Source organism: Balaenoptera borealis, assembly GCF_965194805.1.
Source record: "Balaenoptera borealis genome assembly, chromosome: 1".
Taxonomy (NCBI): Eukaryota; Metazoa; Chordata; class Mammalia; order Artiodactyla; family Balaenopteridae; genus Balaenoptera; species Balaenoptera borealis.
Window position 1 is genome coordinate 179050233 of NC_138860.1, and position 18962 is coordinate 179069194.

The 18962-nt window shown below is 41.8% G+C and overlaps 1 protein-coding gene across 9 annotated transcripts in view; it reads right to left on the minus strand.

Moving 5' to 3' along the window:
• Window positions 1-16865, minus strand: part of OTUD3 (OTU deubiquitinase 3) — a 39724-nt gene extending 22859 nt beyond the window's left edge. For 6 of the 9 annotated variants that reach the window (XM_082354075.1, XM_082354076.1, XM_082354073.1 and 3 more), the window contains exons 1-2: window positions 16484-16864; window positions 9695-9843 (exon numbers count right to left, since the gene is read on the minus strand). In XM_082354075.1, coding sequence (XP_082210201.1) covers window positions 9695-9843; window positions 16484-16860 — 526 coding nt within the window. In that variant the 5' untranslated portion in view covers window positions 16861-16864. Of the gene's footprint in view, window positions 1-9694; window positions 9844-16483 lie in introns of all 9 variants that reach the window. The other 3 variants (XM_082354077.1, XM_082354078.1, XM_082354079.1) reach the window with 2 other exon arrangements.
• Between the last annotated feature and the right edge of the window lie 2097 nt (window positions 16866-18962).

Here is an 18962-nt window from a genome sequence, read left to right on the forward strand (position 1 = left end):
ATACTCTTTGTATAGTGTGTAACCTTCCCAGATTCTACCATTTGGCTAATTTTGATCTGTATTCTTTCCTTGTAACACACTACAACTGTGAGTATAACAGCCTTCAGTGAGTTCTCTGAGTCCTTCTAGCAAATTATCAAACCTGAGAGTGGTTCTGGGAAACCACAAACTTGCAGCTGGTGTCAGAAGTCAGGGAAGTCTTGTGTAAGACTGTGTCCTTAAACCTTGCAGCTTGGCTAACTCCAGGTGGGGAACATAAGCCAGTCTGACCAGTGGGGAGGGGAGGTAAGGTGTACCAGATAAGCTTCTCAGCTGAGACAACTACGCTGCTTCCCAAAGGGCAGGTAAAAGACAGACAGACAGAAGAGGAATGGATGATGTCCCAAGCAGAAGTGAGAAAGAGAGCATGATGAGCTTGTGGACTACACAGCACTGGCAGCGACTCGGAACGCTGAGACGGCAGGGAGGGGAAGCAAGAAAATATACTGGGAAATGACAAGAGAAGAGGGTAGGGAAAGAAGAAAAGCACAGATCATAAAGGGCTAAAGAGTTGGTACTTTCCTGAGGTCAACAGGGAGCTGCCAACAGGTGTTAGACAGGGGAAGACCTATTCGATGTACGTTCAGATCACCACTCTGGCTGCAATGTGGAAAACAAACTGAAGGGGTCAGGAGGCAATGAGACCAGTCCAAAGAGTATTGAAGAAATCTGGGCAAATGGCCAAAGAGGCCTGATTCTATGAGACAGTAGAATGAGAAAAAAAACATTGAGGTAGAAGTGACAAGACTTAGTGAATGACTGGGTATGAGGAGGGAGGGAGAGAAGGCATTAAGAACATTCAGGTTTCTGATCTGGGTATCTGTTTAGTTAGGGAAAAGATGATGCCGATTCTCCAAAGCCACAGTCTAAAGGAAAGAAAGAATCCTAAAGACACAGCCAGATGCAAGGGTAACCAGGTCCTGAAGAGTTAAGTGAGCCATTCAATGATTCAGTCAACAAATATGAGTGCCTACCATGTGCCAGCCATTGCCACAGTGGGGAAAAGACACAGTCCCTGCCCTCAAGAATCTCATAGTATAACAAGGTAGACATTAAAAACATAACTATAAGAGTGATAAATGTAACAAGTCTAGTCTTCAACTGACACACAAGTAGAATGTGCAGACTTCTAGGTTTCTTTTCCCTTCTGCTATGGCAGTCAGAGTCACTTCCCACTTCTATGATACTCAAACTCTTATAGAGCACCAATCAACCATCAGGCATGCACAGCGACATTTCATAGAAACACCTTCCCACCGTACACCTAAGGTCCTGCCATACCCCCAAATCTACCACATGACCATCACTGAAGATGTTCAAAGTGGAATTTCAAGTCACAAACTAAAAACTCTCTTCACCTAAAATATTTTAATTGGATCAATGACACAACTCATTTTACATGGCATTAAATTCCCAAACTTGCTCCATACACCCACATTTAATTTGTAAACTGCTGACCATCTGATTAACTGGTGCCTGCTAGACAAAAAGTGATCCAGGAAGAGGACCATCAGAACTCCACGACTAGAATAAACTACTCGCTAGGAGTTTTGCTACTGTCTCCCTTTTGCTGCTTGTGCCTAATGAATGAGTTCTTTCCCAGTGAGGAAAGAGAAAGGCTTTGGGATCACAGATAGCTTCCCTCCCAAATGTCTTCCTCCTGCTGCCCTCTAGTTTATGAACAGTACAGCAACATGGTCTTTCCCCACACAGAAACTTCAGAATCTCCTGTCTCGCCCACCCCTCCCGTCCCCCCATCACCTCCCGAGTCCTGTCAATTATATTGCCAAACTGTGTCTTGGTCTGGACGCCACTCATCATCCCCAGTAGCTGCCTTGGTGGAGACACTCTTATGCTTTCATCTGGCCAATGTGCAGAGCTCTCTAACTCATCTCTCTTCTCAGTCTCTCTCCCCATCCTTTCCTGACATGGTTCCCAGAGTTAGCGCTCTAAAACACAGAATGATTCTCTTTCCTGATAAGAGACAGACAAGACTGTGAGACCTGTAATGAAAATGTTATTTGTAAAACATAAATATATCAGCACCCAGCACAGTAGATTCTCAGTAAATATCTGTCAAAATCAGAGCTTAAAAGCTAGTATTTTCTTACTAGCTTTGAGCCTATTAAGGAACTAATTTAAGTCACTAACTGACTTGCCTCAAAGAAACCAGGTTGTGTTTGGGTTTGGGGGGAAAAATTAAAATGACTTTATTGATGTTTCTGATTATAAAAGTAATGCATGATCATTTAAAAATCAGAAAAATCTACAGAAGATCATTTAAATACTCATAGTCCCATCATCCCCAGATGGCTGACACTTACTAAGAAGTTATTTTAATTGTATTAACTAATTTAATCTTTACCAAAAACCCCTATAAATTAGGTCCTATTATTATCTCCCCTTAATAAAAGTTGTTGAAAGAGTGAGTGGTTTCTGAAAAATAAATGGAGCCAGGAATTAACCATAAAATGTTAGTATCTTTCCAGACTTCCTAATTTGGTTCTGTGTACGTACACCTTTTAAAAATAGGATCAATCTATACACATTATTTTATAACCTGCTTCCCCCCTCCCTCCCCACCACTAAATAAGAAGTCACGAATAGGTGGAGGAACCAAGATGGCGGAGTAGAAGGACGTGCTCTCACTCCCTTTTGCGAGAACACCAGAATCACAACTAGCTGCTGGACAATCATCGACAGGAAGACACTGGAACTCACCAAAAAAGATACCCCACATCCAAAGACAAAGGAGAAGCCACAATGAGATGGTAGGAGGGGAGCAATCAGAGTAAAATCAAATCCCATAACTGGTGGGTGGGTGACTCACAGACTGGCGAACACTTACACCACAGAAGTCCACCCACTGGAGTGAAGGTTCTGAGCCCCATGTCAGGCTTCCCAACCTGGGGGTCTGGCAATGGGAGGAGGAATTCATAGAGAATCCGACTTTGAAGGCTAGTGGGAACTGATTGCAGGACTTCAACAGGACTGGGGGAAACAGAGACCCCACTCTTGGAGGGCACACACAAAATACTGTGCGCATCGGGACCCAGGGGAAGGAGCAGTGACCCCGGGGGAGACCGAACCAGACCTACCTGCTAGTGTTGGAAGGTCTCCTGCAGAGGCGGGGGGTGGCTCTGTTTCACCGTGGGGACAAGGACACTGGCAGCAGAAGTTCTGGGAAGTACTCCTTGGCGTGAGCCCTCCCAGAGTCTGTCATTAGCCCCATCAAAGAGCCCAGGTAGGCTCCAGTGTCGGGTTGCCTCAGGCAAAACAACCAACAGGGAGGGAACCCAGCCCCACCCATCAACAGTCAAGTGGATTAAAGTTTTACTGAGCTCTGACCACCACAGCAACAGTCAGCTCTACCCACCACCAGAGCCTCCCATCAAGCCTCTTAGATAGCCTCAACCACCAGAGGGCAGACAGCAGAAGCAAGAAAAACTTTAATCCTGCAGCCTGTGGAACAAACACCACATTCACAGAAAGACAGACAAGATGAAAAGGCAGAGCGCTATATACCAGATGAAGGAACAAGATAAAACCCCAGAAAAACAACTAAATGAAGTGGAGATAGGCAACCTTCCAGAAAAAGATTTCAGAATAATGATAGTGAAGATGATCCAGGACCTCGGAATAAGAATGGAGGCAAAGATCGAGAAGATGCAAGAAATGTTTAACAAAGACCTAGAAGAATTAAAGAACAAACAAACAGAAATGAACAATACAAGAACTGAAATGAAAAATATACTAGAAGGAATCAATAGCAGAATAACTGAGGCAGAAGAACGGATAAGTGACCTGGAAGACAGAATGGTGGAATTCACTGCTGCGGAACAGAATAAAGAAAAAAGAACGAAAAGAAATGAAGACAGCCTAAGAGACCTCTGGGAAAACATTAAACGCAACAACATTCGTGTTATAGGGGTCCCAGAAGGAGAAGAGAGAGAGAAAGGACCAGAGAAAATATCTGAAGAGATTACAGTCGAAAACTTCCCTGACATGGGAAAGGAAATAGCCACCCAAGTCCAGGAAGCGCAGCGAGTCCCATACAGGATAAACCCAAGGAGAAACACGCCGAGACACATAGTATTCAAACTGACAAAATGAAAGACAAAGAAAAATTATTGAAAGCAACAGGGAAAAATGACAACATACAAGGAACCTCCCAAAAGGTTAACAGCTGATTTCTCAGCAGAAACTCTACAAGCCAGAAGGGAGTGGCACAATATATTTAAAGTGATGAAAGGGCAGAACCTACAACCAAGATTACTCTACCTGGCACGGATCTCATTCAGATTCGATGGAGAAATCAAAAGATTTACAGACAAGCAAAAGCTAAGAGAATTCAGCACCACCAAACCAGCTCTACAACAAATGCTAAAGGAACTTCTCTAAGTGGGAAACACAAGAGAAGAAAAGGACCTACAAAAACAAACCCAAAACAATTAAGAAAATGGTCATAGGAACATACATATCGATAATCACCTTAAACGTGAATGGATTAAATGCTCCAACCAAAAGACACAAGCTTGCTGAATGGATACAAAAACAAGACCCATATATATGCTGTCTACAAGAGACCCACTTCAGACCTAGGGACACATACAGACTGAAAGTGAGGGGATGGAAAAAGATATTCCATGCAAATGGAAATCAAAAGAAAGCTGGAGTAGCTATACTCATATCAGATAAAATAGACTTTAAAATAAAGAATGTTACAAGAGACAAGGAAGGACACTACATAATGATCAAGGGATCAATCCAAGAAGAAGATATAACAATTATAAATATATATGCACCCAACATAGGAGCAGCTCAATACATAAGGCAACTGCTAACAGCTATAAAAGAGGAAATAGACAGTAACACAATAATAGTGGGGGACTTTAACACCTCACTTACACCAATGGACAGATCATCCAAAATGAAAATAAATAAGGAAACAGAAGCTTTAAATGACACAATAGACCAGATAGATTTAATTGATATTTATAGGACATTCCATCCAAAAACAGCAGATTACACTTTCTTCTCAAGTGCGCACGGAACATTCTCCAGGATAGATCACATCTTGGGTCACAAATCAAGCCTCAGTAAATTTAAGAAAACTGAAATCATATCAAGCATCTTTTCTGACCACAACGCTATGAGATTAGAAATGAATTACAGGGAAAAAAATGTAAAAAGCACAAACACATGGAAGCTAAACAATATGTTACTAAATAACCAAGAGATCACTGAAGAAATCAAAGAGGAAATCAGAAAATACCTAGAGACAAATGACAATGAAAACACGACGATCCAAAACCCATGGGATGCAGCAAAAGCAGTTCTAAGAGGGAAGTTTATAGCTATACAAGCCTACCTAAAGAAACAAGAAAAATCTCAAGTAAACAATCTAACCTTACACCTAAAGGAACTAGAGAAAGAAGAACAAACAAAACCCAAAGTTAGCAGAAGGAAAGAAATCATAAAGATCAGAGCGGAAATAAATGAAAAAGAAATGAAGGAAACAATAGCAAAGATCAATAAAAGTAAAAGCTGCTTCTTTGAGAAGATAAACAAAATTGATAAACCATTAGCCAGACTCATCAAGAAAAAGAGGCAGAGGACTCAAATCAATAAAATTAGAAATGAAAAAGGAGACGTTACAACAGACACCGCAGAAATACAAAGCATCCTAAGAGACTACTACAAGCAACCCTATGCCAATAAAATGGACAACCTGGAAGAAATGGACAAATTCTTAGAAAGGTATAACCTTCCAAGACTGAACCAGGAAGAAACAGAAAATATGAACAGACCAATCACAAGTAATGAAATTGAAACTGTGATTAAAAATCTTCCAACAAACAAAAGTCCAGGACCAGATGGCTTCACAGGTGAATTCTATCAAACATTTAGAGAAGAGCTAACATCCATCCTTCTCAAACTCTTCCAAAAAATTGCAGAGGAAGGAATACTCCCAAACTCATTCTATGAGGCCACCATCACCCTGATACCAAAACCAGACAAAGATACTACAAAAAAAGAAAATTACAGACCAATATCACTGATGAATATAGATGCAAAAATCCTCAACAAAATACTAGCAAACAGAATCCAACAGCACATTAAAAGGATCATACACCACGATCAAGTGGGATTTATCCCAGGAAAGCAAGGATTCTTCAATATACGCAAATCAATCAATGTGATACACCATATTAACAAATTGAAGAATAAAAACCATATCATCATCTCAATAGATGCAGAAAAAGCTTTGGACAAAATTCAACACCCATTTATGATAAAAACTCTCCAGAAAGTGGGCATAGAGGGAACCTACCTCAACATAATAAAGGCCATATACGACAAACCCACAGCAAACATCATTCTCAACGGTGAAAAACTGGAAGCATTTCCTCTAAGATCAGGAACGAGACAAGGATGTCCACTCTCACCACTATTATTCAACATAGTTTTGGAAGTCCTAGCCATGGCAATCAGAGAAGAAAAAGAAAGAAAAGGAATACCAATTGGAAAAGAAGAAGTAAAACTGTCACTGTTTGCAGATGACATGATACTATACATAGAGAATCCTAAAAATGCCACCAGAAAACTACTAGAGCTAATCAATGAATTTGGTAAAGTTGCAGGATACAAAATTAATGCACAGAAATCTCTTGCATTCCTACACACTAATGATGAAAAATCTGAAAGAGAAATTATGGAAACACTCCCATTTACCATTGCAACAAAAAGAATAAAATACCTAGGAATAAACCTACCTAGGGAGACAAAAGACCTGTATGCAGAAAACTATAAGACACTGATGAAAGAAATTAAAGATGATACCAACAGATGGAGAGATATACCATGTTCTTGGACTGGAAGAATCAATATTGTGAAAATGACTCTACTACCCAAAGCAATCTACAGATTCAATGCAATCCCCATCAAATTACCAATGGCATTTTTTACGGAACTAGAACAAATCATCTTAAAATTTGTATGGAGACACAAAAGACCCCGAATAGCCAAAGCAGTCTTGAGGGAAAAAAACGGAGCTGGAGGAATCAGAGTCCCTGACTTCAGACTATACTACAAAGCTACAGTAATCAAGACAATATGGTACTGGCACAAAAACAGAAACATAGATCAATGGAACAAGATAGAAAGCCCAGAGATAAACCCACACACCTATGGTCAACTAATCTATGACAAAGGAGGCAAAGATATACAATGCAGAAAAGACAGTCTCTTCAATAAGTGGTGCTGGGAAAACTGGACAGCTACATGTAAAAGAATGAAATTAGAACACTCCCTAACACCACACACAAAAATAAACTCAAAATGGATTCGAGACCTAAATGTAAGACCGGACACTATAAAACTCTTAGAGGAAAACACAGGAAGAATACTCTTTGACATAAATCACAGCAAGATCTTTTTTGATCCACCTCCTAGAGTAATGGAAATAAAAACAAAAATAAACAAATGGGACCTAATGAAACTTCAAAGCTTTTGCACAGCAAAGGAAACCATAAACAAGACCAAAAGACAACGCTCAGAATGGGAGAAAATATTTGCAAACGAATCAACGGACAAAGGATGAATCTCCAAAATATATACACAGCTCATTCAGCTCAATATTAAAGAAACAAACAACCCAATCCAAAAATGGGCAGAAGACCTAAATAGACATTTCTCCAAAGAAGACATACAGATGGCCAAGAAGCACATGAAAAGATGCTCAACATCACTAATTATTAGAGAAATGCAAATAAAAACTACAATGAGGTATCACTTCACACCAGTTAGAATGGGCATCATCAGAAAATCTACAAAAAACAAATGCTGGAGAGGGTGTGGAGAAAAGGGAACCCTCTTGCCCTGTTGATGGGAATGTAAACTGATACAGCCACTATGGAGACCAGTATGAAGGTTCCTTAAAAAACTAAAAATAGATTTACCATATGATCCAGCAATCCCACTACTGGGCGCATACCCAGAGAAAACCATAATTCAAAAAGACACATGCACCCCAATGTTCATTGCAGCACTATTTACAATAGCCAGGTCATGGAAGCAACCTAAATGCCCATCAACAGATGAATGGATAAAGAAGTTGTGGTACATATATACAATGGAATATTACTTAGCCATAAAAAGGAACGAAATTGAGTCATTTGTTGAGACGTGGATGGATCTAGAGACTGTCATACAGAGTGAAGTAAGTCGGAAAGAGAAAAACAAATATCGTATATTAACGCATGTATGTGGAACCTAGAAAAATGGTACAGATGAGCTGGTTTGCAGGGCAGAAGTTGAGACACATGTAGAGAACAGACATATGGACACCAAGGGGGGAAAACTGCGGTGGGGTGGGGATGGTGGTGTGCTGAATTGGGCGATTGGGATTGACATGTATACACTGATGTGTATAAAATTGATGACTAATAAGAACCTGCAGTATAAAAAAAGAAACAAACAAAACAACTAATACTAAACTTTCATTGGGTTATTTGTATGGAAATATGTTAATATAAATGTTTCAGACATTACATGAAATTTCTAAAAATCTTATATGTTCTGGTATAATGTTATGTCATAATTCTAGTTATTACTTTAAATGTATATCTCAGAAATAACTAAATTTCCTTGTCAATTGCATTATTATGAACTTTCATCAAATCTTTAACCGTGGTCACTTGTAAGTCTTTTGTCATTTACAGACAGTTCTGGGTGTACTCTGATGCTTTTGCAAATATGTTCCTATAAAAGGGTTTCATCTGCAAGGAATTCATGGAAAAGACTGACAAGTACAGGTTTCTGGTAACTGACTGTACTGCTGAACTGAATAAGCATTTTCAGAACTCTAATGAAAAACTGATGAACTCATAAAAGTGCTAACAAAAGATCAAGATGAAAAAAAAAATTAATTACATGGGACTGAGTGAACTGATGAGGATGATTATAATTTTTGTGACTTTCTGTATGAATTAAAAAAAGAAAAATCCCACAAGGACTCAGAGGCAAAGAATATACAAATCAATTTTCACGGCAAAGTAAAGGAGCTGTTACAGTGGAGGATTACTGGACTGAATGTCAATATTATGACATAGTATGAGTGTGTTTCATGTTTGGTAATTGCAATCATTGTTGCTTTTGTTGTGGTCATCCATTTACAATGCTTGGTGTCAGTCTATTTATCTCTTGTAAAAATAAAATACAGTGTGTGTGTGTGAAAAAAAAAAAAAGTCACGAATAGCTTTTCAGGTTAATTAACATCAACATTTTTTTTTTCAGATTTTACTTATTTATTTATTTATTACTGGAGCCACACCACACAGCTTGGGGGATCTTAGTTCCCCAACCAGGGATCGAACCCGCACCCTCAGGAGTGAAAGCATGGAGCCCTAACCATTGGACCACCAGGGAATTCCCAACATCATCATTTTTATTAATGGCATCTACATCTAAACCTAATGATTCCCAACTGCCTAGCACGCTGCCTATTATGGAGCAGACAAATAAATACTTGTTGAATAAATGAATGCCATAATTTATGTAATCAAACCCCTAGCTGGGAGGGTAGGGGATGCAGATGGATTTAATTACCCAATGCATTACTCCTGGAGGATCCAGTGTCCCACGGTGAACCTACCATGTTTCTCAAAAGGAATGTCATCTTCTACAAAGGGTTCGAAATCTTCTCGCTGCTTTATCATGTAGTCCACTGTCTCTTGCCGGTGTCTGAGATGATTTCGTGAGTGTCCCTCCAACTGATCACCAAGAGCTCTGAATAGGCAATTGCTATCAAAACAAAACGCTGGTCAAGATCTTTTAAAAATGAACTTAGTTCATCTAAAACAATGATGCTTCATGCTAGGCCATCCATGGAAATCTTTCACACAGAAAAGAGATAAAGCCTCAACTCTGACTGTCCAGGTTCCTCCCAGATACCAGAGGGGAGAGCACTAGGGAAGATATTCAATCGCATTACCTTTTTGAGAGGCATCAAACAAGAATCCTATTCCCCACTTACCAGCTGGCTGACTCAGGAGAGATACTGAACTTCTCTGTACCTTCACTGCTTCAACAAGTGAAGTTTGGTGATATACTAACCACCTGAAGACAGGGGCCAGACACTACAGGTCATTCCACACCTAAGGGCTATGACTCCCAGATCCCCTTCCAAAATAAGAAATCATATCTACTGCCTCTTTTCTGAAACCCTTTTCACTATGGCTGCTCAGCTATTCACCTAACAAGTACCAAAAAGACAGCAATTTGTCAAGCTCCCAATAGAAACAACTGAAGTGAACATCCTTCTTGAGTCCTAAGGACACAGCGGGGAAAGCTGCAGGAAGAAGAGCACCGGGACAACACACAGGCATAGTTCACAAGGACACGCTCCCTCCTTGGCTCTTTACCTCTCAGCCGAGGAGCCACAATGCTGGTCTTATTCCTGCCAAATGAAAACTCTCCAAGTTTTCTTTCTGTTTTGTTTCTAAAATTAAAATGCTGGTAATAAATTGTAAGAGTTATCTTTACTTTCAAACCCTTTAAAGGCTTCTAAAGTTCCAAACTACACCACAAACACAGAGCCCAGATACACAGAGACGGAAACAAGACAAACACAATCTGGTATCCTCAAAACTAAGGAAATGGCCATTCTGAAGCCAAACAGTTGTCCACATTCACACCAAACTGTTTACTCTTCCAAATGAAAACCTATGATATTCTAATTCCAAAATATAAACTCATCACACTTCTGGAAGGACTTCAAACCTAAATGTATAGGTGACGGAGGTTTTTTGCTTTTCAACTCAGAAAAGTGAGTTTTCAACAGAAAGGTATAGAGAGGCAGGAATCTCTTCAAACATATAAGGAGATATATATTTTTTTGTTTGTTTGTTTGTTTGTTTTGGCAGGGCGAAGGGGAGAATTTAGACAACAGATTCTACATACTAGAATCCAAGAAACTCTGCATCAATCTGGGGCAACATTCTAGAAGGGACTGGAACATAACATTTCTATACACTAGAATGAGGGGTCTGTTGATAAAATCTAACAATGGCAGTTTTTTTTCAACCACAGGAATAAAGTAAGCTAATGGATAAGATGTTCTCAATTTTCAGCTTCTCTCTCAAACTTTTCTTAAAACTTTAACATCTGCCACCACTAGTTTATTCTTGAATCCAGTTTAAAAGAAGGCATGATTTGGTGCAAAATTACGTATTTAGTTGCTTTACATTTGATATCTCAAAATTCATGGTGTTCTACAGAAAGTAACACGCTTTCCATGAACTTTCAGCAACAGAGGCAAATGTTCTCCACATAAGCCAAAAAAGTAGGTATCAAGCTGTGTATACCGCATGAGTGCAAGCACGTTCATCTGTATACTATACACACAGATGCAGAAACACATACAAACGTATGCAAAGAAAAAGCACTGAAACCATCACTTAAACAGCTCTTACAATAATGTGCCAGGGACTGTTCCAAACACTTTATATGTATTAAATGTGTTTAGTCCTTAGAACTCTATGAGATGGGCACTATTACTGTCCCCCTAAGGTAACTTGCCCAAGGTCACAAAATCAGTAGGTGGTGGACCCAGGATTCAATCGCAGGCACCAAAATGTTAGTAACAGTTATCCCTGGGGAGTGGAATTAGGATTATTTGTTAAACTTAGTTTGATATACTTTTCTATATTTACCAAACTTTCCTTGAGCTCACTAAAAATAAGTAGTCAAAATGAAAAATCAAGATAGACAAATCACTTCCTTTTCTGACAGAGTTACAAGATAGTAGCACATGAAATGTGAACAAACTCTACAAACAACCTAGGTTCCCTTAGGGAGTCCAGCAAGAGCACTCACGATCCTCACGAGAACAGCGCGGCCAGCGCCCAAAGGGCCTCTAGGAGGCCCCAGCTGTTTCCTGAGTCCACACCCTCACCCAATACACTACAGCAGGGCTTCTCACCACCCCCCCAACCCACACTGTTGACATTCTGGAATAATCCTTTGTCCTGTGCACTCGAAGATGTTTAGGAGCATCCTTGGCCTCTACCCACTAGATGCCAGTAACACCACTACCACCATGTTCCCGCCAGTTGTAACAGCCAAAAATATCTCCAGCCATTGCCAAATGTTCCCTTGGGGGAAAAATCATGCCCGCTTCAGAACCACTGCACATACATATAGGGATATATGTAAAGTCTTGCATTTGAGTTCATAAAAATAACCAATTACATTAATTAAGGGTTTTGGGTGCTCAATAACTTAGCATGAGACAATACTGCAACGTCAGACATTAAAAAAATTAATGGGCTCTTAAGCTGCAGTAATGGCAGTTAAGTATGCAGAAAAGTCGGGGGAGAGGGGGTCAGGTTTTTTTCTGTTCTTTGAGGTCAGACCCCAGCTAAAGTACTGTATGTGATTCTAGTTACTACATTTTAAGATAGGTTCAGATGAGTTGATGTGGCTTTAAACTAAATAATATGAAGAACATAAACAACGAGTGACTTCTAGCCTAAAGAAAGCTCAGGGGGACATGATAGCTGCCTCCAACTATTCGTCATGGTGAAAGGAATGTTATCCTTGTACAATAAAACTAAACTAAAACAAGGAAGCTACAGAGACATAGATTTTGGCAAATAAAAGGTAATTTTATTTTAGGTCTATAGAGACGGACTGCACAGACTAAGGATTTTGTACATTTCTATTGACAAGCCTCAGGAGTTGCCTACATATGTGTTATACAATATGGTTGCCACTAACCACAGGTGATTACTAAGCACTTGAAATGTGGTTAATACAAATTGAGGTGTGTTGTAAGTGTAAAAGACTTACACTTTTGAACATTATTTTAAAAACTTGTTTCATTTTACCTTTTTAAGGTGGCTAACAGAAAATTTTTAATTATTGTGCATATGTGGTTCCCATTTTATTTCTATCAGACAGTGCTGGTCTCAATCACTGATTCTCAAAGTGTGACCCCTGACTAGCACCATCAGCATCACCTGAGAACTTGTTCAAAATGAACATTCTGCGCCCCCTAGCCCAACCCCAGCCCTACCGAGTCAGACACTCTGGGGTTGGGAACCCAGCAATCTCTTCCCTCTGAGGGTTTAATTAGCCCTCCAGATGATTCTGTTGTATGTTAAAGTTTGAGAAACACTAGTCTAGAATCTAGACTCTAAATCAACAGTTCTCAATTATACTGCACATTAGGATCACATGTGGACATTTTTAAAATTATCCCTAACCAGGCCCCACTGCCTGAGATTCTGGTGTGGCTGATCTAAGGGAGCGCCCAGGCGCTGTATTCTTTCCAAAGTTCCCCAAGTGATTCTGTTGTGCCACCAAGGTTGAAAAGCACTGAGCCAGACACAAAAGATGAGGCTGCTGTACAGGTGATGCAGGTACTAATGGACAATCAGACAAGATGACAAAGTGTGAATGCCCTTCTAGCACTAAGATCCTACGATTATAAAAAATAAGGTAAAACTTTCAAAATAAAACAACCTGAGACAGAGATAAATGGCTAAAATTAGTGATTCTTTAATGCTTTAATATTGGAACACTACTAATTAGCAATGTAATTTGAGGCTACATTTAGGAAGATACAACTGGATATAGTTCAGAGAGATGTTAACATTGTACCGCCTAATCCAATTAGCGATTCTTTTCACGCTACATCCAATCATGTTTTTAAGGACAACATCAAGGTTATAATATTTCTTGTTTTGAAACTGAATCCAATTAATGTGGGCCCACCCTCCAGATCACACAACAAATATGAAGGCAGGCCATGATGCATTACAAAAATCCATAAGTAGTTCCCTGATTAATCTACGCTACATTGATTCGTTTCACGTAAAGGCTACATTAGAGAACACAAGCTAATTTCTTCCCAAGCACCCGAAGGCTCCAGAATGCTACAAGTACCATACTGCCAACAATGAATACGCCTATATAGTGTGAGATGCTATCTCAGGCTACTCAATATTGTAATCAGACCAGAATGGAAAGACAGAAGAGTGGAGATTGTCAACTATTGTTTTATTACCATAACTTTATATTTCACCAAGAGTACTCAATAAATGTTAACAAATAAAAGAATCTGTTGATACCTACTAACCTGTAACGTACACAGGAAGCACCATCCACTGCACAGTGATAAAGCCTGTCATCATCATATCCAAAAGTACCACAATACTAAAGAGGGCTGAACAGTCCATGGCACCCATGGGAAGAATTTGTGAACAGAAAGGGGTTAGCTTCATGGAGCCCCCAGAGGAGAAATTATCATTATCATTATATCTATCTAAATTGTCCAAAGAACAGGGACGTCAGAAGTGAGAGACATGAGCACTGCAGTCAAGCTGGCCTCTGCCTCTGCGGCCTCATTGCCACTGACTTCCACCCTTGTACCCTATACTCCTGTCATCCTAAACAACTTGCAGATGTCTCAAAAATAATGTGCTCCTGTGCCTTTACGTGTATTACTCCTCAGCCTGGAATGTTCTCTTGGCATATTTTTATTGGTCCTTCATGACCCAGTCTGAGTACAACCTCCTCTGAGAGGCACCTAGCACACGGTAGGTTTCGATGAACGTTTGCTGAATGAACAAGGTTTCCCTGACCACTTCTGGGAGTGTTGGCAACTTCCTTCTCAATAGTACCACTATAATCAGTCACTGTTAAGAATATATCAACTTGCATTTTAATTATTTATATCATCCATTCTTAAAGTGTGGCCCAGTTTGGGAAGGGAGGGTATCTCTGAGAACCTTTCAGGGTATCCATGAGTCCAAAACTAAAATGTTATTTATCTTTTTCACTCTCATTCTCTCACAAGTGTACCGTGGAGTTTTCCAGAGGCTACCTGATATATGATATTCGATGTTATCACTCTGAAAGTTAATATAATGTGTGTTTGTGTATTATGTTTTTAATTTTTATTTTACTTTCTAATACAGTAAATATTGATACCTATAACCCACATAAACCAAAGCTCTTTGGAGTCCTCAGTAATTTTTAAGAGTGTAAAGGGATCCTAAGACCAAAATGTTTGAGACCTGCTGTTATGTCTCTCTCTTACTAAGCTTGAACGTTATCTTAGTCATCAATGTGTTCCCAGCATCTCTGTGCTGCAATTCCTGTTCATAAGCAATCTTCTGTTGAGTACTTCAGTTTCCTGGATACCCTGCCAGTGGGAAGCCCATGCCCAGTACAGCAGACACAGCAAACCAATCATTCGCAAGGAAGAGGCAGACCCCAGCCCAAATCCCACCGTAAAGTATTCAGCTGGTATTTCGGTCTATAGAGCAATGTCTTGTGCTTGTGAGTTTGCTTAGTATAAGTTAAGGCCCTGAATATTTATTAACTATATTTGACAAAAATCAAGGTACTAAGCTAAAGGCAAGACCCAGCAAAGCAAGCTTTTAACTGTAGCGACTCCACTAAGAAAATGCCTCTTTGAGGGGCCCTGCTGAGGGTCTAGCTGGCCTCCCTCGACAATATTTTTATCATTCATTCATTCATTCATTCAACAAAAATGCCCAAATGAAGGGAGGAACAAAAACAACCAGGCTGTTATTAATACTATCTCTTCAAGAGTGCCACACTCTGGCATCCAGACTCTCTTTTACCTACCCCTGCAATGGGGATGCTGATCTCCTGCCCTCTCCCCTACCCTTTTTCTTCTTCCCTCCACGCTCCTGGATCCATATGCCCCTTCCTGAGGCCATTTTTCCTTCCCTTCGCCCATTCCCTCCCTCCCACCCCGTTTATTTATCCCGTGTTCCCTAAAAAAGCTGGACACAGATTCCAGTCTAAACCCCAAGCAAACTTGGGTAAGCGCCATTGCTTACAGAGAAACTGAAGCCCATAGAAGTAAGAATTAGAGAAGCTGCCTTCAGCTCAGTAAACAACAGGCCCTCACAGACCTAATTTCCCAAGCGTAAAAGGAGGGCAATATCCAACAGTAAGGACTCAAAGGAGACCAAGCGTTATACCAAGTGGGGCTTACGCCTCTTTCTATTCGTCTGATGGTCATTATGACCGCTCTCCGCGCGGTCCTGCTCTTCGACTGACTGGCTCCATCTCATTCGTTCAGGTCTCAGCTTAAATGTCACCTTCCAGGGGGGCCTTCCTGAGCACCGATCTAAAGGAGACCTGCTCCAGTATTCTCTCTCAGGACCCCTTTACAGTTTGCTTGGAGCCTCTGCCACGATTAGGGCAACTGGGGATTACTCGAGCGTCTCTAGGGGAGGGGCCTGGCCGCCTCGCTCGCCGCCGGACCCCCTGCATTAGGAAACGGCTGGCTCGCAGCTGGCGCTCGGGGCCGCCCGATGAATGGGTGGGCGAGAACCGGCGACGGTCGCCATGCCCGGCGGGTCCCCCGGCGCCGCCCCCCGCGCTCCCGGGCCCGCCTCACCCGTCCCCCGGCACCTCCCGCAGCTTCAGCCCCAGGGCCTGCAGCTGGTTGGCGAAGCTGACGAACTCCTCCTCGCAGCCGCCGCCGCCGCCGGGCTCCGGCCGGTTCCGCCGCTCCTTGGCCAGGGCCCGACGCGCCGCCCGCTCGTCCCGCTTGCGCTCGGCCTCGGCTTTCCGGCTGCCGCTGCCCGGCCGGCTCTTCGCCGCCTGCTTCCGGGACATGGCCTTGGTCCCGCGGCCCGCAGCGGCAAGAGGGAGAGCCGCAGGACCGCCGGGCGGCCGCCTCAGGTGCCGAGGAGGCGAAGCGGCGCAGGCAACGGAACCCGGCGACGGCAACACGGCCACCACTCCTGTGCCGGCGCCGGGGACCCCGGTCATGTGATGAAACCCCGCCCATGTGATGAAACCCCGCCCCTCCGCCCGGCTAGGCTGACAGGCGCCATAGAGAGCTCGCCTGGGAGAGCTAGAGGGGAATCTATCTTTGTTTGTTTCGCTCCTCCCTCTATCGGTGGGTGGTACTCCAGGTGAGCAGCCGGTGGGATCAGAGAAAACAAAGCAGAAAAAGGCCAAGGAGAGCCGTGGTACTAAAGCCCATACACTTTATTTAATCCTGGCTTTCTCTGCTTCTCTACCTTCCCTCATAACTCAGGGAGAGGTAGCCCTTGTCCAAAGCTGGCTCCTCTTGTAATCTTGATTCCACCGTAAGGTGACCAGCCCAGGTTTACCTGGACTAAGGGTTTTCCAAGGGTGCCGGACTTTCAGTTTTAAAACGGGGACAGCCCCAGGTAAACCAGGTAGTTGGTAACCCTAATCCACATCCACGTACCCTGGAAGCTAACTCCATCAGTAATCCCCTCTCTTCTGCTGTAATCCCCTCTTCTCCCTCATCCTGGACCCACTTTCTTAACTCTCTCTTCCCACAGTGATGCCACTGTCTCCTCCACGTCTTGACCCTCTAACCAGTCTCTTTCACCATTTCTGGGAATGTCCCTAATGTTTCTGCCCTTAATGATGTTATTTTCTCTACCTACAAGTTCCCCTTTGGGAATAGCCTCCATTTCCTCAGTTTCAACTAATGTCTGTACTTATCTTCAGTGTGTAAATAACTCTCACTTCAGCCCCTGTGGTAGATGCCAGATGTAACACTGAATCAAAGAGACATGGCGATTGCCCTCAGGGAGCCCAGATTCCAATGAGACATATAGGCAAGGACACAGCAGTTTCGATACTGCATGACAAATTCTATCAAGTGTGCAGTGGGGCAAAAAGTAGAGTGAAAAATGCAAAAAGGCTTCCGAGAAGAGCTGGGTTCTAGGCTGAAGCTTAAAGGATGAGTAGGACTTGGCCAGACTAAGACAGTTAAGAGAGAGGGGATTGTGTGTGCAACACCAGGGCTCTATTTTGAGGAACTGAAGAAAGTTCAGTCTGACAGGAGCCCAGGACTTGAGCTATGAGACAGGAAATGCAAGGAAGGCCCAAATCTGGACCAGTCTTGTAAGCCCTATGAAAAGGTTTAGTCCCAGTCCTTAGAGCCATGGGGAGCCATTGAAACATTTTAATCAGGAACTAACCTGAGCAGGCTTATGTTTAAAAAATGTCTTTGGCTCTAGTTAGGAGAATGGGTTGAAGGAGGGATGCCAGGTAGGAAGTTCCTGTAGCTATCCAAGGACAGGTGATGGTGATGCGGATGGGGATGTGGATTGGGATGGGATGCTGAGTCTGGGATGGAAGGGAAGAGAAGTAGCTCGGAAAGATAAATTCACATGCTAGTAGAAGTTCATGAAATGGAACTGGACTGAATTGTTGTAGAATGTTTCACATGCTTCTCTGAAGTTGCTGAAATTCCTCCTCTACAGATCCCTCTTTTAGTCTCAGAAAGAAAGAATGTGAGTTATGCCGGGCCCGGCCTCTTCTTGCACAGACATCCCAAGGCCTGCAACAACCCCTCTGCTTGTATTTAGTTAAGTTGGGAGGCAGTGCTAGGAGTGGAAAAACCACTGGACAGGATGGCAGAGCCCTGGGTTCCGGTTCAGGTCTATCGCTGACTCATTCCATGATCGTGGGTGAGTTGCTTAACATCCTTTTCCTCATCTGTAAAACAGGAATAACAGTGAAGACCACATACAATCATAATGATAGTAATGACAAACTTTTATGGTATTGACCGTGTTCAAGGCACTATTCTAATTGCTTTACAAATACTACCTTATTTAATCATTACAACAACCCAATGAAATAGGTGGGGTTTTTTTAAAGTGGACTTTTTAAAAATTTTTTTATAATTTTTATTGGAGTATAGCTGATTCACAATGTTTTAGTTTCAGGTGTACAGCAAAGTGAATCTGTTATACGTATATCACATATCCACTCTTTTTTAGATTCTTTTCCCATATAGGTCATTACAGAGTACTGAGTAGAGTTCCCTGTGCTATACAGTAGGTCCTTATTAGTTCTATTTTATATATAGTAGTGTGTATATG